Below are 26922 nucleotides of genomic sequence, written 5' to 3' on the forward strand. Positions count from 1 at the left end.
AAAATAGCAATGAGCAAATTCAGAGCCAGGAATATCTCTTAAGCAACTAAAACAATATTATATATCAAATAATAATACAATAAAATAAAAAATAAAAAATAAGGCAAATTGAGCCACAATAACTTAACAGCACCATAGGCTCTGTAGGCATTAATTGATTGATTGATACTTTTATTATTAGATTGCACAGTACAGTACATATTCAGTACAATTGACCACTAAATGGTAACACCCCAATAATTTTTTCAACGTTAATCAATTACTTAATAAATGACCAAGTCGAGGTGATCTACCTCATATGTACATATACATACACACATATCATATATATATATATATATATATATATATATATATATATATATATATATATATATATATATATATATACATACACACACATACCATTATATATACAGTATATACTTGATATTTATTTATTTTGCCGTTTTTGTTCACATGTTAAAGGTATTTTAATGAATATACATGCACGTTTAACATATAGATTCCTATCTTTCATGAAGACAAGAATATAAGTTGGTGTATTACCTGATTCTGATGACTTGCATTGATTGGAATCAGACAGTATAGTGCTGATAACGTCCCGGTTTTCAAATGGAGGAGAAAAAAAGTTCCTCCTTCCTGTCTAATACATCATGAAAGTCGTTGGTTTTTGGCATCTTATTTGTCCAGCTTCCATATTCGTTTTTATACACTTTGCAAGAAATACATTGGCGGCAAACTCCGTACCTTGCTAGTTTGTTTGCGCTGGCTTTCGGAGACTCTTATTTTGTTAGCGCAGGTGCGATGGAGCGGCACTTTTATTGTGAAGACAGGAACTGTGCGATCAGTCTTTAGGCTTTTGACGGGAAGTACGGTTGAAATAAAAAGTGTCTTTTTTCCTCTACACTTTTGATTGATTGATTGAAACTTTTATTAGTAAATTGCACAGTACAGTACATATTCCGTACAATTGACCACTAAATGGTAACACCCCAATAAGTTCTTCAACATGTCGGGTCTACGTGTGACGGTCACGTGACCACCTGGCTCTGTTTGATTGGTCCAACGTCACCAGTGACTGCATTTGATTGGTGAAACGCAAGCATGCGTAGTTCCTACTTTGAATGCGTGTCTGACAAAATCAAAACAAACAAAGCGTGCATTAACAGATCGATTAAAAAAAAGTAGCGAGTAGCGACCTGATTGCAGATAAATGGAGCGGAGTAAAAGTAGCGTTTCTGCTCTGTAAATATACTCAAGTAAAAGTAAAAGTATGTTGCATAAAAACTACTCTTAGAAGTACAATTTATCCCAAAAGTTACTCAAGTAGATGTAACGGAGTAAATGTAGCGCGTTACTACCCACCTCTGATGTTATGCCATTGTTTACAAATTTGGTAAATAAATAAGCAAAAAATGTACATTTTGTTTTTTTCTTACTGTACCGAAAATGAACCGAACCGTGAGCTGTAAACCGAGGTAAGTACCGAACCGAAATATTTGTGTATCGTTACACTCCTACTAGTAATTATAGCTAATAAGTTTGAATTGCTAATTTCAAGATCACTTTCAAGTTGTTAAAGCTTATTGCAATAAATCTTACCAAGACAATTTTGACTTGTTCCATTGGTGAATTTGTTTGCTCATTACAAGTAAAGTTTTTTTTTTACTCCTTATAGAGCAGGGGTCACCAACGCGGTGCCCGCGGAAACCAGGTAGGACCAGATGAGTAACCCGCTGGCCTGTTCTAAAAATAGCTCAAATAGCAGCACTTACCAGTGAGCTGCCTCTATTTTTTATAGTTTATTTATTTACTAGCAAGCTGGTCTCGCTTTACTAGACATTTTTAATTCCAAGAAAGACAAAACTCAAATAGAATTTGAAAATCCCCCCAAGATTTTTAAAGACTTTGTTTTCACTTGTTTAAATCATTTAATTTTTTACTTTGCTTCTTATAACTTTCAGAAAGACAATTTTAAAGAAAAAATACAACCTTAAAAAGGAGTTTATGATTTTTAAACACATATACCTTTCTACTTTTTAAATTCCTTACTCTTCTTTCCTGACAATTTAAATCAATGTTCAAGTATTTTTTTTAATTGTAAATAATAATACATATATTTTAAATTAATTATTCATTTTAGCTTCCGTTTTTTTGACGAAGAATATTTGTGAAATATTTCTTCAAACTTGTTATGGTTAAAAATTCAAAAAAATTATTCTGGCAAATCTAGAAAATCTGTAGAGTCAAAATTAAATCGTATTTGAAAGTCTTTTGAATTTTGTTCTGGAAAATCTGGAAGAAATAAAGATTTGTCTTTGTTAGAAAAATAGCTTGGTCCAATTTGTTATATATTCTAACAAAGTGCAGATTGAATTTAACCTATTTAAAACATGTCATCAAAATCCTAAAATTAATCTTAATCAGGAAAAATGACTAATGATGTTCCATAAATTATTTTTAAAATTTTTTTTCAAAAAGATTTGAATCAGCTAGTTTTTCTATTAATTTTTTTCGGTTGAATTTTGAATTTTATCTGAATTTTTTTCGTGATTTCTCCTCTTTTAAACCGTTCAATTAAGGTTTTTTTTTTTATCATTTATTTTCTACAAAAAACCTTCCGTAAAAGGAAAAAAAAATGTACGACGGAATGACAAACAGAAATACCCATTTTTTTATGTATATAGTTTTATTTATTAAAGGTAAATTGAGCAAATTGGCTATTTCTGGCTATTTATTTAAGTGTGTATCAAACTGGTAGCCCTTCGCATTAATCAGTACCCAAGAAGTAGCTCTTGGTTTCCAACAGGTTGGTGACCCCTGGTATAGAGGCAGATTTTTTTCCAGTGTGTTGACATCCCTTTAAGATTTATAGCTATGAAACAAGAACCAATGTCGTCAGCATCGGACTCGATGTTTCATGCATTAGACACGTTGATCTATGACTTTAGCAGTGATACCTTCTACTACGATCTACCATGACATGACAAATATATCATAAGACCTAATAAAAACATGTTGCGACACATGCGCCTCCAGCAGTTGAAAGCATGACAAACCTGCTGTGATCAGACTGAACATGTAACCGCTTCAAAAACCATCCGTGGCATGTTGCTACAGGTACGACGATGAGATAAAATACCATTCATGGAGACCAAGCTGTTTAATAGTGCCGTTTATTCTTCTTGGAATGAAAGTGGCGGCGGGGATTTTACCAGCAGAAAACAAAAAGATCTATTGCAGCGAGAACGGGGATGTGATTGAAGCCCCGCTGTAAGACTGCTGCACTGTGGGAAAGTGCCGAGTGACCCAGCCTTTCATGCCGTATAATCACCCCTACTGTGCTCAAGTAATTGTCTCATTGAAATAAATGGGTAGGCTGGGTTTTTACTCCGCTGCCATTGTTGGTTGAGATGTGGCTGGGGTGTTTGGGGGGTGATGACAGGCTGCATGAGAGGAGGGGTCATTTCTTTTACGGTCTTGAGCTACCACTACTTGTTCCCCTTGTTGACTCTTTATGTTATGATAGGGTGGAAATATAAGATTAGCTATTCTGCTGTACAGCGGTACCTCAGTTTTTGGCACACCCTACGGATATCGTACGGCGAAACGTTGCACGTAACAATCCGGCGAAACATTGCACGTAACAAACTAGTCCGTTTGCCCGTGCATCGCTACGCAGAATCAAGTGCCCAAAACAATGAATTCTTAATGTCGGTACCTTTGTTATTGAGTACGGCTGCAAAAAAACCCGCCATGCGGCTGAAGAAATTTGGAAGTCTCGAACAGAACTGATTAATTGGATTTACAGTGGGGCAAAAAAGTATTTAGTCAGCCACCGATTGTGCAAGTTCTCCCACTTAAAATGATGACAGAGGTCTGTAATTTTCATCATAGGTACACTTCAACTGTGAGAGACAGAATGTGAAAAAAAATCCAGGAATTCACATTGTAGGAATTTTAAATAATTTATTTGTAAATTATGGTGGAAAATAAGTATTTGGTCAACCATTCAAAGCTCTCACTGATGGAAGGAGGTTTTGGCTCAAAATCTCACGATACATGGCCCCATTCATTCTTTCCCTAACACGGATCAATCGTCCTGTCCCCTTAGCAGAAATACAACCTCAAAGCATGATGTTTCCACCACCATGCTTCACAGTAGGTATGGTGTTCTTGGGATGCAGCTCAGTATTCTTCTTCCTCCAAACACGACGAGTTGAGTTTATACCAAAAAGTTATATTTTGGTTTCATCTGACCACATGACATTCTCCCAATCCTCTGCTGTATCATCCATGTATCCATTTTGGTATAAACTCAACTCGTCGTGTTTGGAGGAAGAAGAATACTGAGTTGCATCCCAAGAACACCACACCTACTGTGAAGCATGGGGGTGGAAACATCATGCTTTGGGGCTGTTTTTCTGCTAAGGGGACAGGACGATTGATCCGTGTTAAGGAAAGATTGAATAGGGTCATGTATCGTGAGATTTTGAGGCAAAACCTCCTTCCATCAGTGAGAGCTTTGAATGGTTGACAAAATACTTATTTTCCACCATAATTTAAAAATAAATAATTTAAAATTCCTACAATGTGAATTCCTGGATTTTTTTTTCACATTCTGTCTCTCACAGTTGAAGTGTACCAATGATGAAAATTACAGACCTCTGTCATCATTTTAAGTGGGAGAACTTGCACAATTGGTGGCTGACTAAATACTTTTTTGACCCACTGTACATACTTTCTAATGGGAAAAAATGTCAGTCTGATTTTGTTCTTGGAACGAATTACAATGAAAACTGAGGTACCGCTGGAAAATTATCCAATTTTGTCCCACCGGTAGGTTCCTTGAGTAATCACTCTGCGGCGGAAGCGACCAGCCCCTTCTTGGCACCCTGGTGGTAGTGACTCTCCAGCTTCCCTGTAAGAGAATGGGGGTGAAAGGGAAGTGTGGGAGGGGAGAGGAGAGGAAGAGATGAATCAAAACACCATCAAAGGGACACAGTGACCTTTCTGAGAGCTCAAGGCCCGCTGATTAGAGGCGGCCTTGGGTAGACGGGTGCGAGAAGAGAAAGAGGAGCTAAAAGGCCAATGAGACTCTTTAATCCATAGCTGAAAGAGATTAGAATACAGCCTTTGTTGGCGGCAAAATAAGGTGTCTGTTAATCTGGTAATATACGTGTACATTCTTGGTAATACCAGAAACACAAAGCACCACTTCCTGTCTCACAGTCGAAAACTGCACAAACCCAATAAAGCTTGAAATGTTACTGATAAAGTTGGTTTTAGACTGAAGGCCAACAACAAAACAATATATGCTCTGGTTGTGACTGCTAATTAACATTTGCAATTAAGTGGGATTTAAATGTCTGAGTCGGTCAAGGCTTGTTCTTGCTTTAAATGCCATGCTTCAATAAAGACCAGAGTGTGGTGCCAAACTAGCAGATGGTATCCCACCAAGGGTCCTAAAGACGCTTCCTTGTCATTCCCTTGTGGAAAAAAAAAGGGTTTCTTCTTTGCTACTATTGGCTACTGCTTGTTCATGTAAGGTTGGATGAACTGCTAAAGCAAACACAAAGCAGAGCAGTATCGCTCAGCACATTTAATGCATTACAAAAAAAACTAATGACTTCATTGTTGTTAGTATGTGGCGTTTGCATGTTCTCCTTGTTTTTCACTCCAAATATCGATCCAAATATAGTATCGAAATCTTGGTAGTATTTGTATGGGATACACACTGGTGTCATGAGATCAGTGTTTTTCACTTAATGTTTGTTCAATCAATCAATCAATGTTTACTTATATAGCCCTAAATCACTAGTGTCTCAAAGGGCTGCACAAACCACTACGACATCCTCGGTAGGCACAAACCACTACGACATCCTCGGTAGGCCCACATAAGGGCAAGGAAAAATTCACACCCAGTGGGACGTCGGTGACAATGAGAACCTTGGAGAAGAGGAAAGCAATGGATGTCGAGCGGGTCTAACATGATAGTGCGAAAGTTCAATCTATAATAGATCCAACACAATCGCAAGAGTCCAGTCCAAAGCGGATCCAACACAGCAGCGAGAGTCCCGTTCACAGCGGAGCCAGCAGGAAAACATCCCAAGCGGAGGCGGATCAGCAGCGCAGAGATGTCCCCAGCCGATACACAGGCGAGCAGTACATGGCCACCGGATCGGACCGGACCCCCTCCACAAGGGAGAGTGGGACATAGGAGAAAAAGAAAAGAAACGGCAGATCAACTGGTCTAAAAAGGGAGTCTATTTAAAGGCTAGAGTATACAAATGAGTTTTAAGGTGAGACTTAAATGCTTATACTGAGATTGTTGACACAAATATTGCGTGTTGTTTGTTGTGTTGTTGAAATATTTGTTTTAATATTGTTAAACTTTTATTTGTGTGCTTAGTTTTACAGTAACTTCATTGTGGAGACAGTCAATCAACAACTTTAAGTTGGAAGTTTTTTCAGGTCTAATTTAAGGGACGGTTTACCTATCTGCCAAAGTAAATTCTAACATTCAGGGAGGGTAGAGTAATATATATATATATATATATATATATATATATATATATATATATATATATTAGGGGCTTGGGAAAAAATCGATTCAAATACGAATCGCAATTCTCACGTTGTACGATTCAGAATCGATTCTCATTTTTAAAAAAATATTTTTTTTCTTTTTAATCAATCCAACAAAACAATACAGAGCCATACCGTAACAATACAATCCAATTCCTAAAACAAACCTGACCCAGCAACACTCAGAACTGCAATAAACATAGCAATTGAGAGGAGACACAAACACGACATAGAACAAACCAAAAGCAGTGAAACAAAAATGAATATTATCAACAACAGTATCATTATTAGTTATAATTTCAGCATAGCTGTGATAAAAATCCCTCATTGACATTATCATTTGACATTTATAAAAATTTAAAAAAAGAACAATAGTGTCACAGTGGCTTACACTTGCATCGCATCTCATAAGCTTGACAACACAATGTCCAATGTTTTCACAAAGATAAAATAGGTCATATTTTTGGTTCGTTTAATAGTTAAAAAAAAATGTACATTATTACAATCAGTTTTATAAAACATTGTCCTTTACAATTATAAAAGCTTTTTTTTTTTTAAAATCTACTACTCTGCTTGCATGTCAGCAGACTGGGGTAGATCCTCCTGAAATCCTATGTATTGAATGAATACAGAATCGTTTTGAATTGGAAAAATATCGTTTTTGAATCGAGAATCGCGTTGAATCGAAAAAATAAAAAAATAAAAATCGACACAATCGAATCGTGACCCCAAGAATCGATATTGAATCGAGTCGTGGGAAACCCAAAGATTCGCAGCCCTAATATATATATATATATATATATATATATATATATATATATATATATATATATTCGATTAAAATATATATATATATATATATATATATATATTAGGGGTGGGCAAATTAATGCGTTAATTATCAGTTAACTCATCAATCTATTAACGCCGACAATTATTTTATCGCACATTTGCGTATGTTGTTTACATGCTTTTATTTTGTTAACGCCTTTTCTTAACAAGATGGCGTTGCCCGGCGTCGAGGGGCTCTTGGTAAAGATGGAACATTTGGCAAAAATACCGGACAATTCTGCAAATTTCATGGCTGGCTTACAGCGTGGTCACTCCGGGATCACTTACGACCGACAGACAATTCTGAATGTGGATGGATCGGGCCGTTTTGGACTGAATGACGCGTGCTTGCTAGACCGGCTAGCTAGCATGGGAATACTTTGCCGGCTACATCCAGCGGCCTGTGAAGCAGCGGAGTATATGTGTTGTCTGTCTATTTATCAATAATGCAGACCAGGAGTGTTGGCTGAGTTCTTAACGTTTACTTTCAGAGCGTGCATATCACAACATACAAGATGCCGTCATGGCAACACACAACAACCTTTACCGGGCTACCGCGCATGCTTGTCACTCCTGTTGCATGCTGGGTAGGGTAGTTCTTTTCTTCCCTGGCTCATAACATCACAATATAGTACCATGTATATGCGTTCAGTATATCAAAGCACCAAGCAAACAATCGGAAAATTCCCATCATATCAATTCCTAGATATGGTCATAATTATTTTAAGTGCACTACGTAGAATAAACACAACATTATTAATATTGCTACTACGGATAATTTGATCAAAAATTCCCTAAAACAGCCCACTACCTATAATATAGGGTTTTTAAACATAAGATCCCTGATAAAAAAAATGTGTCTGCTGTTACCTCAGAAATTGCCTGTTCAGATGTTATGATTGTGGCTCATAGATTTGTATGTAGATTATATTTATTTTCCATAACAAACAGGATAACTTAAATACCCTGGCTGTGGCAATAAGCTTAAATGTTTGTATTTACATTTTTTGAGTTGATTTTCATAAAATATGCTATTTAACTGCTACTGTTTAACAAGGACTGATTTAAATTGTGTTTGCACAACGAATGTTTTGGCGCTTTTGTTCATGTGGGGGAATATTCCAATAAAGGTGCACTACACACTACTTTTGAATTCATTATTGGGCTTTGCGTATACAATGCAGTTAATCGCGATTAATCAGAGACATAGTGCGATTAACTTCGATTAAAATTTTTAATCGTTGCCCAGCCCTAATATATATATATACCAGGGGTGTACAAAGTGCACCCTGTGTTATAGTGTAGTGGAGTGAATTAAATTTATATAGCGCTTTTCTCTAGTGACTCAAAGCGCTTTACAAAGTGAAACCCAATATCTAAGTTTAAACTAGTGTGGGTGGCACTGGGAGCAGGTGGGTAAAGTGTCTTGCGCAAGGACACAACGGCAGTGAATAGGATGGCAGAAGCCGGAATCGAATCTGCAACCCTCTAGTTGCTGGCGCGGCCACTCTACCAACCGAGCTATACTGCCCCGTAGTGATAATACAAGCTGCAATAAATGAAAAATACCGCAAAACGATGTAAATAGAACAAGATACGTTGATACTAGGGATGTACTAATACACGGTATAATGATAAACCGCTGTAAAACTTCTTACAGTTAGTATTATTGTTTGAAAATAAAATTATTGTAAAACCGTGACTGACAACACTTTAAGGAGGACCGGTGATGTTGCTCATTTACCAGGGAGAAATATAGAGATAGCCAGCTTAAATGGTAACATGAAAACAAGAAACATGAATGTCTTTCCTCATTAAAAAACAACAATACTCAATCTAAACCCGTATAAAACCATTGCTATCTGAGCAACTAAGACTTTCAATTGTACACATCAAACCTACCAGCTGTGCACTCATAGACAGCTCCATCTGCACTCGAAGCAATATGGCGACAAAGAGTGAATGTGCGTGACGTCACATAAATCAGACGTGATGCACCCAACACATGATTTTTTCTTTATCATTGAAAAAACACTACATAAACATATTCAAACACTCACATAAAAATAATATAGCCAGAACAATATTGTTACACAACATATTTCTTCATAATGTGGGGCTATTCATTTATTGTATTTAATTTTTTCAACATAAATTGGTTATAAGTGTGTATGAGTACAATTTCAGCACATTTAACAATACCTTGATAACAACGATAACCGTGATCATTTTGGTCACGATAACCATGATGAGAAATGTTCATATCGTTACATCCCCAGTTAATACAAATAACACAGATTTGTCTTTCAATATATGTGCAACATATTTTTAACCTTTTAAAACAAACGTACTTCGTAGCCCGTTCACCCGTTTTCTATCCTGCTTATCACTTAATCTCGTTATATGCAAATATAATGACAATAAAGTCCATTCTATTCTATTCTATTATCATTATCGCAGGTAAGCTGGAGCCTATCCCAGCTGATTTCGGGACACAGGTGGGGTACATGCCAGCCAATCGCAGAGCGCAATCCATCATAGCCAATTATGCAAAATTACACGATGACATCACATTGGCAGCTAGCGCCCCTGTCACAAACAGATCGCCAATCTTTTTTCGGAAGATCTCACACCCTCGAACAGACTCCAATTGTGGATTCAACTTGGAACAGAAGCATCGCAATACATTCAAACGGGAGCAAGCAATGCATGAAAAGAACTAACAGCGAAAGGGCAATCTATAAATCAGCAGACCCAACGATACACGGGGCAATAATGCTGTCTATGCCTCGAATGAACAGACCACAATATCATCTTGGCGTCAGGAACCAAGCATTTAGTGCACCTGCTCAGACTGTTTAGCACACTGCCATTTAAAAGCAGTAAAAAAATAGCCCGTCATTGCTTTGGCATTTGCAATGCTCGTAAAATGTTACTATCACTTTGAGAACATTTGTTGGGAATACAATAACAGCTTTGCAGAAAGAGGAAGATTTTATGAAGTCGCTATTGAAAATAGACGGTTTGACTCAGTGGTTCAATATTTTGTCAAATAGTCGAGTGTGTCAGAGTGTAACGTGGGCATTCTGCTTGTGGAACTTGACTGACATGAGCTGGCTGATTTAGCCACTGCTGACACACATAAAAACCAGTGGTTGTCACTTGGGCTCTATTTCCACATTGTCAACTTATGGCTGCAGTCAGTGGGTAGCAGCAGAATAAACAAGGTGTCTGCATAGTGCTGTTTGCTCACCAATTCCAAGCCTTGTGAATAGCTGCCAGTCAAAGTGTTCTGCCAGGACTAAATACTACTAGGCAGTGGAAAAAAAAAACCCTCTGGAATGTTGGAGTCAACACTCTTCAAAAATGAAATGGAATCATACTGTGACATGAATAGTTACTAAAACCATTACTCAAACTGTTATTAGCTAATTAATTAATAAGAGAAATTACTGCCAAAACGCAACAAACTAATAAAAATATTTTTAGTCACACCCAATGAGTCGAAAGCAAAAAAAACAAAACAATTATCTTCAGTTAAAAAAATGTCAGCACGGTTGAACAGGGGTTGGTGCCTGTGCCTCACAATATGAAAGTCCTGAGTAGTCCTGGGTTCAATCCCAGGCTCGGGATATTTCTGTGTGGAGTTTGCATGTTCTCCCCGTGACTGGTGGGTTCCCTCCGGGTACTCCGGCTTACTCCCACCTCCAAAGACATGCACCTGGGGATAGGTTGATTGGCACACTGCAAAAACTGAAATCTAAGTAAGACTAAATACCTCAAATAAGGGTGATATTTGCTTATTTTCTGTCTGATAAGATAATTCTTCTCATTAAGCAGATTTTGTGTTAGACTGTTTTGCTTGTTCTTAGGATTTAGGTCCTAAATTATCGTGAGTAAGATACTACAGCTTGTTGCTGAGATTTTATGACATATATTGAGTAAAACATGCTTGAAACTAGAATGCCAACTCTTTATCGGCCAATAAATGCTTTAAAATATGATATCGGAAATTATCGGTATCGGTTTCAAAAAGTAAAATCTATGACTTTTTAAAACGCTGCTGTAAGGAATGATACTCGAACGTAGGGAGAAGTACAGAGCGCCAATAAACCTTAAAGGCACTGCCATTGTGTGCCAGCTGAATCACATAATATCTATGGCATTTCACACACATAAGTGAATGCAAGCATACTTGGTCATCAGCTATACAGGTCACACTGAGGGTGGCTGTATAAACAACTTTAACACTGTTACAAATATGCGCCACACTGTGAACCCACACCAAACAAGAATCCATCCATCTATTTTCAACCGCTCATTCCCTTTGGGGTCACGGGGGGTGCTGGTGCCTACTCAGCTACAATCGGGCGGAAGGCGGCGTACACCCTGGACAAGGCGCAGACCAAAACATGAATGACAAACACATTTTGGGAGAACATCCGCACCGTAACACAACATAAATACAACAGAACAAATACCCAGAACCCCTTGTAGCACTAACTCCTCCGGGACGCTACAATATACAACCCCCGCTACTTTTTTTCTTCCAAGAAAAGTGCACTTGCTTTTAGTGAGAATATACTTATTTTAAGGTATTTTGGGGTTCATTGAGGTTTGCTAATTTTAACTTGTTTTGGAAAGTCTTGACAAGCTGAATTTTCTTGTTCTATTGGCAGATAATTTTGCTTAGTTCAAGTAAAATACCCTTCATTTTTGTATTTTTTTTTCTTGCTTTTGAACACTGACTTTTTGTAGTGCAACACTAAATTGGCCGTAGTGTGTGAATGTGAGTGTGAATGTTGTCTGTCTATCTGTGTTGGCCCTGAGATGAAGTGGCAACTTGTCCTGGGAGTAACCCCGCCTTCCGCCCGAATGTAACTGAGATAGGCTACAGCACCCCCCGCGACACCAAAAGGGACAAGCGGTAGTAAATGGATGTACGTATAAAAAAATTATTCGCAAACAAAAAAAACAACAATTCGCAACTCTACATTTTTTTTCCTGTAAGTAGAAAAAACGTTTCGCAAAAAAAAAAAAAAAAAATCTGCAAGTACGAAAACGTTTCGCAAGTATACAATCAATTTCCTGCAAGTTAAAACTTTTAGTGGTAAGATTAGACCCTGCAGGTAATTCACACTCTACAACGACAATAAAAGGCAGTCACAGCTATTGTTTGCCAAAAATAACGAGGAAGAAGTAGAGTGGGGAGTAAAATGGCGGACAGAAGAGAGGGGGGGCAAGCTCAACCTGTAAGTTAACCTGTAAGTTTCACTCTATGCCATTTTATTCCCCAACTTAACTTGAAGAAAATTGTTTTCATACTTACAAATCATTTTTTCAACTAAAGAAAACAGTTTTTATACTTGCAAATTGTTATTTTTTTTAACTTGCATACATTTTCTGGTATACTTTTCCATTTCAGAAATGTTTTTTTTCTATTTGTGAAGTGAAGTGAGTTATATTTATAAAGCGCTTTTCTCTTGCAGAAAATTTTATGTTTTGTTTTTTTGTACAAGCAGAAAGTAGTTCTTTTTACTTGCAAATTGTATTTTAACCTGCAGAATTTTTTTTGTTTTTTTGTTGCAAAACGTTTTTTTTTAATTGGGCAACTTTTTTATTTACTTAATAATCCATCCATCCATTTTCTACCGCTTATTCCCTTTTGGGGTCGCGGGGGGCGCTGGCGCCTATCTCAGCTACAATCGGGCAGAAGGCGGGGTACACCCTGGACAAGTCGCCACCTCATCGCAGGGCCAACACAGATAGACAGACAACATTCACACTCACATTCACACATTAGAGCCAATTTAGTGTTGCCAATCAACCTATCCCCAGGTGCATGTCTTTTAATAATTACTTATTTATTTTTTTACCTTGCAAATTGTTGGGAATGAGTAAAAACATTATTGTGCATTTGTGTAATTTTGGCATTAATTTTATTCCATTCTTTGTTACATTTCTTTACAACATAACAATAATGGATTAGATTTATACAGCGCTTTTCTAGACACTCCCAAAGTGCTTCACAGAGAACAAAGAAGCCATCATTCATTCACTCCACATTCACATGTTGTTGTTGGTAAGCTACATTTGCAGTCAAAGACCACTACCAAACATCGATTCATACATGAGCGACACTGGTAACAAGGCGAGTAAAGTGTCTTGCCCAAGGATACAACGGACATGACTAGGATGGCAGAAGCTGGAATCAAACCTGCAACCCTCAAATTATTGGCACAGCCACATGCCACGACTGGTATCAGTTTATTTTGTGATTTCACGTTCAGAGCTAAAAAAATAGGGTTTGGCATCGAAATCCTCCACTGTATGTGTAAGCCACATGCACAAACAAAAACAGTTGTGTAATACTGAAATATTATGTTGCTGTATAAAGACCCAAATAATAACTTCAACTAGACATCATAGTGTCATCACTACTCCACTTCAACCCAGCAGCCAATACCACCTTTGCTTCCCATGACTTGTCAGACGCGGGTTCTCTGGTGAGTGGTGAAGAGCTGTCATTTGCGTGACTAAACCATTTCAACAGCCCCGCCGTTGCTTGGAGAAATCACTCAGCCATTACAGTCTGTAAAAACAGCTTCAGGCAAGCAGGTTTGGAGAGACCAACAGATGCAGAGTGGCTGCTTCCTCTTCAGGGGAGATGCATGCTTGACGCTTCTGCCGAGCCCCTTGCAAACAGCGTGCAAACACAAGTCTGAAACAGCACCTTCTCTATCCACTTGTTAATTCACAATCCACTCGCTTGCGAGCACGGGAAGGGAATGTAAATACGGTGTGACTAACAGCAAGCTGGGAATCCAAGCAGCGTTTCCACCCCCCACCCCCCACTGCTCTTCTCTGGCTTTCAAGGGTTATATACTCATCCACTTCTCCTTGAGTGCCGTCAGCTCGGTCTTACATTTTAAAGTATTCGCTGGAGGTTTAGTATTAGAAAAAGACAATTATATAGCGGTCATCTGTCTCGAAGGCACAGTCCAGCCAAGCTGGCCTGGGAGATATGTTCTTTTTCAGAGTAGATTTTGAGTTATTAACTCCTACATCTTCTTGCCTTTAAAAACACACTGGAACAGCCAGTGATTTGTCATTCTTTTCCCTTTGTAGCTTTTTCCAACGTGCGTGGGTTGCTTTTGAATGAAATATCACAAGGGATTAGGCATCACATAACCAACAACCCTGTGATATATCCATTATTATAGCCAAGGTTTCCACTTGTGCAGTGCAAGTCATTTCCACAAGTTGGGATGTGTGAACTCGGATTTGACATGTGTTTGCACTGTGGTTCGTGAAGGCGGGACGGCTGGGTCTGCTACGTAATTAGAATGACATCATCGTAGCAGTGAGACGGGGTGTAACTCCGGATGAGTTAGTCTGCGTCCACCCAAGGGTGCTCTCACGAGGTCGGTCATTCGTACCGTGCATGTTTGGCTATTGTGCGTGCTCTGATCCGCGCTCAAGTTCTTGTGGTGCGATTTGAGGAGTGGCACGGCGTGATGGGTCATGCAGGCGCACATAGTAGTTTAGTCATAGGCCTTGTTCACACTAGCGTTGACACGCTAAACCGGTATTAGTATAGTACCGCGATACTAATGAATCATATTCGGTACTAGACCGCCTCTTAAAAGTACCAGTACTCCGTGCGCCCGTCGTCGTCACGTCGCGTCCTTGCTGGTTTACGAGCAGACGGGCATGTTCGGCAGCGCACAATCACGGAGTACTTACAAACAGACAAAAAAGGGAGAACAGACGCATTTTGGCTTAAATGGGAACACTATCACCAAACCTATGCAAGCGTCAATATATACCTTGATGTTGCAGAAAAAAGACCATGTATTTTTTAACCGATTTCCGAACTCAAAATGGGTGAATTTTGGCAAATTAAACGCATTTCTGTTTATCGGTCTTGTAGCAATGACGCCAGAACGTGACGTCACAGAGGTAATACAGCCGGCATTTTCACATTACAAACAAGGGGTCTCAGCTCTGTTATTTTCCGTTTTTTCGACTATTTTTTGGAACCTTGGAGATATCATGCCTCGTCGGTGTGTTGTCGGAGGGTGTAACAACACTAACAGGGAGGGATTCAAGTTGCACCACTGGCAAGAAATCTGCCGCCAGACCCCCATTGAATGTGCCGGAGAGTCTGCACATTTTACCGGCGGTGCTACGACAGACATGGCACAGAGATGTATGGATAACCTGCAGATGTATTTGCAACAATAAAGTCAGCGAAATCACAAAGGTGAGTTTTGTTGATGTTATTGACTTATGTGCTAATCAGACATATTTGGTCGCGGCGTGACTGCCAGCTAATCGATGCTAACATGCTATGCTAATTGATGCTGACATGCTATTTACGCTAGCTGTATGTACATTTGAAACTAGATACCCACATTTAATGTGAAACAAAAACTTACCAATCGACGGATTTAAGTTGCTCCAGTGTCACAAGATCCGAAAGTCCTGATCGTTTGGTCCGCACATTTTATCGGCGATGCTAATAAGGCAGCCATGCTATGGGCCACTTCATTAGGTACACCCATGCTATGGCCGAATAGCGTCAATAGCTATTCGCTCAATAGCTTCAGTTTCTTCTTCAATTTCGTTTTCGCTATCTGCCTCCATACTCCGACCATCTGTTTCAATACATACATCTGTTGAATCGCTTAAGCCGCTGAAATCAGAGACTGAATCCGAGCTAATGTCGCTATATCTTGCTGTGCTATTCGCCATTGTTTGTCTACATTGGCAGCAATGGATGACGTCACAGGGAAATGGACAGTGTCTTCGCAAATAGCGAAAATCAAGCACTTTAAAGCTTTTTTTAGGGATATTCCGGGAGATGTAAAATTTTGAAAAAAACTTTGAAAAATAAAACAAGCCACTGGGAACTGATTTTTATTGTTTTTAATCCCGTTAAAATTGTGACAATGTTCCCCTTTAAAAACGATAAAGGTGAAGTTATAACACTGAAATGCCCACCGGAAGTGAAGTGAAGTGAAGTGAATTATATTTATATAGCGCTTTTCTCTAGTGACTCAAAGCGCTTTACATGGTGAATCCCAATATCTAAGTTACATTTCATCCAGTGTGGGTGGCACTGGGAGCAGGTGGGTAAAGTGTCTTGCCCAAGGACACAACGGCAGTGACTAGGATGGTGGAAGCGGGAATCGAACCTGGAACCCTCAAGTTGCTGGCACGGCCACTCTACCAACCGAGCTATGTGCTTCAAGACATGGCTAGCTATATAAATGGTAAATGGGTTGTACTTGTACATTCCACATTTACCCATTCACACACACATTCACACACTGATGGAGGGAGCTGCCATGCAAGGCGCTAACCAGCGCCCATCAGGAGCAAGGGTGAAGTGTCTTGCTCAGGACACAATGGACAACGGATATGTTGAAGAGGTTCATTTAGCCTACTGACGTGTATTATAAATGGTTGATTTCTATAGGCTAGTAAGGTAAAGTGTTGTACCTGACAAGTTTGGGCTACCTTGCTTCTGCAGCCTTCATCAGAGGTGTCACGTGATGTTAGCGTGACGTTGCTTGTGATGTGTTATATGGATTGTAGCATCCCACCGTAATTGGTGGGATGGCGGCGACCCCTGGTGTGCGTCAAGGGTAGGGCGGGGCGCCCCCTGTTGTCTAGATGTCTACCAAACGGCCGGGGGCGGCCCAGCAGGACTGTGTTTTCGGTGTGGGATAGTTGGTATCCTCCTTCATCCCTGTTGACAGTCTTTCACAGGCAACATCACGCTAAGATCACGTGACACCTCTGATGAAGGCTGCAGAAGCAAGGTAGCCGAAACTTGTCAGGTACAACACTTTACCTTACTAGCTTATATAAATCAACCATTTATAAATGGCTGGCTAGCTAACGGCTTAAAGGGGAACATTATCACCAGACCTATGTAAGTGTCAATATATACCTTGATGTTGCAGAAAAAAGACCATATATTTTTTTAACCGATTTCCGAACTCTAAATGGCTGAATATTGGCGAATTAAACGCCTTTCTGTTTATCCCTCTCTAAGCGACGACGTCAGAACGTGACGTCACATCGGTACTCAACGCCATTTTCCCTACCACATCACACACATCGAGTCAAATCAGCTGTTATTTTCCGTTTTTTCGACTGTTTTCCGTACTTTGGAGACATCATGCCTCGTCGGTGTGTTGTCGGAGGGTGTAACAACACGATCAGGGACGGATTCAAGTTGATTTACGTAGAATGTGCATCGATTAGCATGGCATGCTAACATGCTATTTAGGCTAGCTGTATGTACATATTGCAGCATTATGCCTCATTTGTAGCTATATTTACATCCAGCCTTTCAGTCCACCCACGTTTAATGCCAAACAAACACTTAGCAATCGAAGCATTTAAGTTGCTCCAGTGTCAAGAGATGCGAAAGTACCTCGTTTGGTTTTTACCGGCGATGCTACGACAGAGATGGCACAGAGATGACAAGAATGTCTGGATATCCTGCGACACTCAAAGCAGATGCATTTCCAACGATAAAGTCAAAGAAATCACAAAGGTGAGTTTTTTTGATGTTATTGACTTATGTGCTAATCAGACATATTTGGTCGTGGCATGACTGTCAGCTAATCGATGCTAACATGCTATTTAGGCTACCTGTATGTACATATGAAACTATATTTACATCCAGCGTTTCCTTCCACCCACATTTAATGCGAAACAAACACTTACAAATCGACGGATTTAAGTTGATCCAGTGTCAATTCGAAAGTCCTGATCGGTTGGTCTACTCATTTTACCGGCGATGCTAACGCAGACATGCATGGCCGAATAGCGTCAATAGCTGTTCGCTCAATTTCGTTTTCCCTACCTGCCTCCATACTCCAACCATCTGTTTCAATACATGCGTAATCTGTTGAATCGCTTAAGCCGCTGAAATCCGAGTCTGAATCCGAGCTAATGTCGCTATATTTTGCTGTGGTAACCGCCATGTTGTTTGTATTGGAATCGCTATGTGATGTCACAGGGAAATGGACAGTGGCTTAAGCAAATAGCAAAAATCAAACACTTTAAAGCTTTTTTTAGGGATATTCCGGGACGGGTAAAATATTGAAAAAAACTTCAAAAAATAAAATAAGCCACTGGGAACTGATTTTTATTGGTTTTAACCCTTCTGAAATTGTGATATTGTTCCCTTTTAAGTCCAGCTACTTCTAAATCACTAATCCTCGCCTCCATGGCGACAAATAAAGTAAGTTTCTTACAAGTATCATCCCTGCAGGACGAGGAATAGCTAAACATGCTTCACTACACACTGTAGCTCACCAGGCGTTAAAATGTATACAAACGCCATTGGTGGATTTAATCCTAACATCCACTGTAATGATACCAAGTACAGAGGCGTATCTAGTCGATACTACTATAATTACATTCATATTTTTTGGCATCACAACATCTTCTTTTGTTTTTTTTAAAATTTATAATATGTTTATAAACTCAGGAAATATGTCCCTGGACACGAGGACTTTAAATATGACCAATGTATGATCCTGTAACGACTTGGTATTGGATTTATACCCAAATTTGTGGTATCATCCAAAACTAATGCAAAGCATCCAAACAACAGAATAATACGTGATTATTACATTTTAACAGAAGTGTAGATAGAACATGTTAAACGAGAAAGTAAGCAGATAAAAACAGTAAATGAACAAGTAGATTAATAATTAATTTTCTACCACTTGTCCTTAATAATTTTGACAAAATAATAGAATGTAAAATTGCACAATTTGTTACTGTTTACATCAGCAAACTAATTAGGAGCCTTTGTTTGTTTACTTACTACTAAAGGACAAGTTGTCTAGTATGTTCACTATTTTATTTATGGACAAACTTGCAATAAGAAACATATGTTTAATGTACCTTAAAATCTTTTGTTAAAAAAAAGCCAATAATGCCATTTTTTGTGGTCCCCTTTATTTAGAAAAGTATCAAAATAATTTTAATACGGGTACCAAAATATTGGTATCGGGACAACACTCGTTCACACTAAAGACCAATACCTATTTTTTTGCTCATATGTGACCAGTATCGACAAGTCCGAATTTTAAAAATGCGACACAGATAATAATAATAATTAAAGCTGCAAGCAGCGTTGGTCGAGTCCGCCTTTGGCCGCTGCCAAGCCCTGGTCTAAGTCAGACCTACATAGAGGTTTTTGTTTCATGTCTCTACGACATTCCTAACAGAAGTTACAAGCAGTTTTGTCAGGGTTTATTCCTCGGGGCCGCTAGAGCGCAATTTTGACTTTAGGGGTTTGGTTTTTTATCAGATGGCAATTTTTGCCAGTCCTGATGTGTGTGTAAAATTTGGTGAGTTTTGAAGCATGTTAAGGGGGTCAAATTACAGATCGGTGTTTCTGGATGTTGTTGATAAATGGCTTTCGCTTTGCATAGCAGAGCTTTAATTTGCACTTAAAATCATTTTAAGGGGTTCAAATTACAGCTCAAAGAGGCAAAAATAAAATGTTTTAGGTAACTTTGCCCAGGGGTTCTTTGAAGGCGCGTAAAATCAAAACCGGAGCAGTAATCAAAACTCTGTGAATAACTTTTAATCAGAAGGGTTCAATCTCTCTCCTGTGCGAGTTTGAAGCCGACACGACAAACGCGCTCAGAGGAGATAATGTTTGAAAAAAGGTGACGGGTTTTTACAAAACTTTTATTTTGAAGGGGTAATTTTTAACTTCCTGTTGCTTTTTGTTGAAGGATGTCAATTATTAAAATGTAGATCTAAATGAGACCTACATAGAAGTTTTTGTTTCATGTCTTTCCGGCATTCCTACCAGAAGTTACAAGCAATTTTGTCCGTGTTTTCTTCCTAGGAGCAGTTTTTGCTGTGTTTTATTCAAAAATTGCTCTGGAGTGCAATTTAGAGTTTTGGACTTTGTTTTTTTCATTAGATCGCAATTTTTGCCAGTCCTGATGTGTGTGCCAAATTTGGTGAGTTTTGAAGCATTTTAAGGAGGTCAAATTACAGCTCAAAGAGGCGAAAATAGGCATTTTTTGCGAAAATTTTGCTTTGAATGGGTTTTTGCAAATTCTTTGTTTATTTTTGCCCTAGAAAGTAAAATTATGAAATCTAGGTCTAAGTCAGGCCTACATAGAGGTTTTTGTTTCATGTCTCTACGACATTCCTAACGGAAGTTACAAGCAGTCTGTTTTTTTTTCTTTCTAGGGGGCGCTAGAGCGCAATTTTCATTTTTGGGGTTTGGTTGCTTAATAAGTTGGGAATGTTTGCCATACCGGCGTGTTAAGGGGGTCAAATTAGGGTGCCATGGTCCGGAATACAGTTTCAATAGGGTCCTTTGGCCCATTGCAAAGGACTCCTGGCGGACCCTAATAATAATGGATTAGATTTTATATCGCACTTTTCTATTACTAGAAACTCAAAGTGCTCACAGAAAAGTGGGAACCCATCATTCATTCACACCTGGTGGTGGTAAGCTACATCTGTAGCCACAGCTGCCTTGGGGTAGACTGACGGAAGCGTGGCTGCCAGTTTGCGCCTACGGCCCCTCCGACCACCACCTATCATTCAGTCATCATTCATTCACCAGTGTGAGCGGCACCGGGGGGCAAGGGTGATGTGTCCTGCCCAAGGACACAACAGCAGCGATTTGGATGGTGGGAAGCGAACCCGCAACCCTCAGCTTTCTGGCACGGCCGCTCTACACACTACGCCATGCCGCCGCACAGATATTTTTTTGTACATGGATAGAAATCAGATATGTATCCGTTGTGAATGTACACTGCAAAAACTAAAATCTAAGTAAGATTAAATATCTCAAAAAAGGGTGATATTTGTTTATTTTCTGTCTGATAAGATAATTATTCTCACTAAGCAGATTTTATGTTAGAGTGTTTTACTTGTTTTAAGGGTTTTGGTCCTCAATGACCTCAGTAAGATATTACAGCTTGTTGCTGAGATTTGATGACCTATATTGAATAAAACATGCTTGAAACTAGAATATCAAGTGTTGCAAAGCTGCGTCATCAACACTCACAAGTATAAACTACTTTTTTAAAGTAAAAATTTCTTATTTCAAGCATGAAAAAAAAAATCATGACTTTGACACAATCGTGTCTCATATCAAAACAGATGACAGCAAAATGGACTTTGTTTTAATTTCAATGACAAAATAAAAAACACGTACTCAAATAGTAACACAGTTGGCACAGTACAGTGAAATGACAGTTAATATTTTAATATCTAACATGTGACATTTCAAACTATTTTGAACAGAAATAGTTCATGCACATTCAGGAAATTCTTCAAAATTTCAATTAAAATTTTTTGGGCCCTGGTACGTGCTGTATATATGCGCACTAATTGACTGAAAGAACGCACTTGGCGCGATGATGTCATGTTATGGATGGGAAAATGCATTTTTAGACCACATGATTTGCCTGAGCGACTAGGAGACCCCGAGAGTAACAAGTGGTTGCCTTGGTGCCTTTCCATTAAGAACAATACATTAGTTTTTAGTATTAATTTGCTGATTTTTAAGAAATGTAATGCAGAGCACATATCATTATGTCAAGATAATGGCACTAGCTTTTACTTAATTTAAGAATATTTTTCAACATATTAAGCAAAAAGGTCAATTTTTTTTTTAATCAAGACACTAGTGATTAGTTATTAGTGAGAATATACTTATTTTAAGGTATTTTTGGATTCATTGAGGTTAATTTGTGACGCTTGACCGGCATTGTGATGCGGGTTTGTTCTCTCGTGGATGCAGTTGGATTGGACACAGTGTGAAGGTAAGGAATGATGATTTATTTAACACTACAAAAACAGACGACGAACAGAAAACACTTGCACAAGGCACTAAAGACAAAACAAACAGAACTAGCATGGGAGCTAGAAAGAAATGAAAGCGCTAGCATGTGAGCTAGGTAAACAAACAGAAGAATAGCGTGGAAGCTAACGAATACAAAAAGTTCTTTACCACAATCGGGGATAGCGACATCACCTGTTGCATCGGACAGCAAACTAGACTGCGAGCGCGAATGAACAAAAAGGGCATGCTATAAAGGAGATAATCACAGAGCAGGTGCGCGTGAAAAACAAGATGCAGGTGACATGAATTGATTAACGTGGACCCCGACTTAAACAAGTTGAAAAACTTATTCGGGTGTTACCATTTAGTGATCAATTGTACGGAATATGTACTGAACTGTGCAATCTACTAATAAAAGTATCAATCAATCAATCAAACACTAATGCGTGGCTATGGCAATGGAAACAGCCAGGAAGTGCCACCAGAAACTAAGGAAGACAAAAACCAAACAGGATGTGATATACAAACAGAACAGAAACAGAATATGACATGATGCGAGCCGCTGATCATGACATAACTTATTTTACCTGTTTGGCAAAGTCTTGACAAGCCAAATTTTCTTGTTTTATTGGCAGATAATTTTGCTTACTTCACATAAAATACGCCTAACTTTTGTATTTTTTCCCCCTTGTTTTTGAACACTAACTTTTTGCAGTGTAGTCTCAACAATCTGTCATCAAAAAGCGATAAGCATCATAACTCTTCGCCAAAATAGACAGTTACAAAATAAATACTTGACAAAGGAGCAGAGAACAGGCAAAAATAATGTTTTAGGAACTCACGTCAATGAACCACCTGTCTCCGACTGATCGGCCGCACACTCTTCGGAGCAGAGGTCAAAACAAATGTCACACAAACTGCGGGAGCCAAAAGGCTTGCCCTCTTTCTTCTTAATCTTCGACGCGCAATAATTTGGTTCAGAAAATGTTGACTTTGATTGTACAAAATATTTGAAATTGCCAGGACTGAGACCTTCTAGAATTGGAGCCAGGTTTATTTCCGCAGACACTGTAGCATGTGTGACATCCTGACGTCATGTCTGCATGCGTGTAAGATTGCATTCACGTCAGACATCGCATTTTTTTTGTAATGCGAAGAACTTCATAAAAAGATTGGATTTGAAAAAAAAAATCAAAATTGGACATTAAAGCTTTAATGGTTCTTGTTCTTATGCTATCTGAACTCACTATGTTCTCTGCTGGCTGTACATATCCTACTAAGTAAGACCTACACTGTTTCAATCTCCATTTCTCTGTTGATGCAATTGTTGAGGATTCAAGTGCTGATATCAACCAAAGCTCCTCATCCCACCCCCCGGATTGTAAATAATGTGAATAATTCAATGTATATACTATGATGATTAACTTGTGTGATGACTGTATTATGCTGATATTTGTACCATGAATTGATTAACGTGGACCCCGACTTAAACAAGTTGAGTAACTTATTGGGGTGTTACCATTTAGTGGTCAATTGTAGGGAATATGTACTGAACTGTGCAATCTACTATTAAAAGTTTCAATCAATCAATCAAGCTTCTTGTGTCGTCTTGCTCTGTTTGTGTAGCATGCTTATCCATTCCTTTCCCTCTACTCCTGCAGTGATAATGGTACAGGAAGAAACGGTTTATTTTCTGCTTCCGATAGTGGTGGAGATTAGTATCTTCGAAGCGATTTTGCACTCTGGATAGATGACATGTTTGTTGCAGCTTGCGAGCCAGTGTTCTGGCAAGACATGCACCCTCCTGGAATTCATGACACTCGTGCATGTGTGTAAAAAGGAATATGGAAATGTAATTGTGTCTCCCTGTGAGTGTGTCGTTTAAGAGTGAATCTTTCACATAAGTGCATCTTTAGCCATGAAAAGACCGGGACGCAGCTGGGGTAAAGATCAGTTAAGAAAGGAAAAAAATCAGCTGACATTTTGATACCGTGATCGCGATATCTCTCACACTTTCGTATTATTAAGGTCTTGGATATTGTCAATCAATGCTAATTTAAGTGTTGATGAATATTCCACACATTATTGCAAACATGTTTTCACGGGATTTGTGGGGAACTTAAAGGCCTACTGAAACCCACTACTACCGACCACGCAGTCTGATAGTCTATATATCAATGATGAAATATTAACATTGCAAAACATGCCAATTCGGCCTTTTTAGTTTACTAAATTGCAATTTTAAATATCCCGGGAAAACGTCGCGGACTGATGATGTGTACGCGTGACGTCACGGACTGTTAGGAAATATTAGCGCTGCGCACACACAGAGCTAAAAGTCGTCTGCTTTAACCGCATAATTACACAGTATTTTGGACATCTGTGTTGCTGAATCTTTTGCAATTTGTTCAATTAATAATGGAGAAGTCAAAGTAGAAGGATGGAGTTGGGAAGCTTTAGCCTTTAGCCACACAAACACACGGTGATTCCCTGTTTAAAATTCCCAGAGGTGAAGCTTTCCTATGGATCAGAGCGGACAAGCGAACATGGATCCCGACCAAATGTCAACAAGCAGTTTTCGGTGAGAAAATTGTGGCAAAAAGTCGCCACTTACCGGAGATCAGCTGAGCTTGTGCCGTCCATACAGCTGCCGTCGACTTCCATCAGACACTGGCGTCAACACACCCGTCGACACACCCTTCCGACTATCAGGTTCTATTAAACTCACTAAAACACTAGCAACACAATAAAAAGATAAGGGATTTCCCAGAATTATCCTAGTAAATTGGTTTAAAAACATCTGAATCCGTCCCAATATAATCGCGTTTTTTTTTTAACTTGATTTTCTTTTTAACTTGATTTTCTTTTTTTTTCTAGTCCGTCACTATCAATATCCTCAAACACAAATCTTTCATCCTCGCTCAAATGAATGGGGAAATTGTCGTTTTCTCGGTCCGAATAGCTCTTTTTGTTGGAGGCTCCCATTAAAAACAATGTGAGGGTGTAAGGAGCCCTCAACGGGTGACATCATCGTCTGCGACTTCCGGTAAAGGCAGGGCTTTTCTCTTAGCGACCAAAAGTAGCGAACTTTATCATCGATGTTCTCTACTAAATCCTTTCAGCAAAAATATGGCAATATCACGAAATGACACATAGAATGGACCTGCTATCCTCGTTTGAATAAGAAAATCTAATTTCAGTAGGCCTTTAAATCTTCCGTAATGTGCCATGGAAGTCAAAGGCAAGCAGTCCTTTAAGTGAATCTGTTACAAGGTGCCTGATTGAACCTTTTGTATTCAAGCGTTTGTTGCAGTCTTGTAGATGGAGTCAACCTGTGCTATTTTTATGGCCTTCTTCTCTAGCAATCTCCAAGCAGTGCAGCAATCAATGGCAAATTATCTCAGCCAATCGATGGGCCAACCTTTTCCGTTTCACCCTCGCGCGACTGCTGTTCTATCTCAAACCATTCCTTTCTCCTCCACACTTCCCTCTCTTTGTCCCTCAGCAAATTCAGAATCATTTACCATATTCATCCTCACACAATTACTGACCTTGCTTGTGATATACTCCGATATGTTCATGCAACCAATAAATACATTAGTCTGTGTTGACAAATGTATTTTTATGGTTGTTTTATGTCAAACACACTGCCATGAAGACCACAATCAAGCCTGTTTTCAACCTACCAGCATGTACAGTACTTAATTTTGTAGTCTTTCGCGCTTTGTTACGTAGGCATTTTGACCTTTAAAAACACTTTTATCCTCTGTTGCTCTCCAAGCATAATTTGCGACATAAAAAACCCCAAACCATTGAAGTTGGTATGATGTGAAAATTGTAAATAAAAACAGAATACAATGATTTGCAAATCATTTTCAACTTATATTCAATTGAATAGACTGCAAAGACAACATACTTAACTTTGGTATTTTTTGAAAATATTAACTCATTTGAAATTTGATGCCTGCAACATGTTTCAAAAAAGCTGGCACAGGTGGCAGAAAAGACTGAGAAAGTTGAGGAATGATCATCAAACACTTATTTGGAACATCCCACAGGTGAACAGGCTAATTGGGAACATGTTTGGGTATAAAAGCAGCTTCCATGAAATACTCAGTCATTCACAAACAAGGATGGGGCGAGGGTCACCACTTTGTGAACAAATGCATGAGAAAATTGTCGAACAGTGTAAGAAAAACACTTCTCAACGAGCTATTGCAAGGAATTTAGGGATTTCACCATCTACGGTCCGTAATATCATCAAAAGGTTCTGGGGAAATCAATGCACGTAAGCGGCAATGCCCGTGACCTTCGATCTCTCAGGCGGTACTGTATCAAAAACCGACAACAGTGTGTAAAGGATTTCACCACATGGGCTCAGGAACACTTCAGAAAACCACTTTCAGTAACTACAGTTTGTCGCTACATCTGTAAGTGCACGTTAAAACTACTATGCAAAGCAAACGCCATTTATCAACAACACCCAGAAACGCCGCCGTCTTTGCTGGGCCTGAGCTCATCTAAGATGCACTGATGCAAAGTGGAAAAGTGTTCTGTGGTCTGACGAGTCCGTATTTCAAATTGTTTTTGGAAACTGTGGACGTAGTGTCTTTCAGACCAAAGAGGAAAAGAACCATTCAGAC

General features: G+C 38.9%; 1 protein-coding gene across 1 annotated transcript in view; it reads right to left on the reverse strand.

Annotated features, from left to right (window-relative positions):
• Nucleotides 1-4687: 4687 nt before the first annotated feature.
• The window catches only part of trip4 (thyroid hormone receptor interactor 4), a 214629-nt gene continuing 192394 nt past the window's right edge, over nt 4688-26922 (reverse strand). Inside the window, exon 13 of the mRNA XM_061887660.1 lies at nt 4688-4924. Coding sequence (XP_061743644.1) covers nt 4860-4924 — 65 coding nt within the window. The 3' untranslated portion in view covers nt 4688-4859. The remainder of the gene's footprint in view (nt 4925-26922) is intronic.

The sequence above is a fragment of the Nerophis ophidion genome, linkage group LG25 (assembly GCF_033978795.1).
Source record: "Nerophis ophidion isolate RoL-2023_Sa linkage group LG25, RoL_Noph_v1.0, whole genome shotgun sequence".
Taxonomy (NCBI): domain Eukaryota; kingdom Metazoa; phylum Chordata; class Actinopteri; order Syngnathiformes; family Syngnathidae; genus Nerophis; species Nerophis ophidion.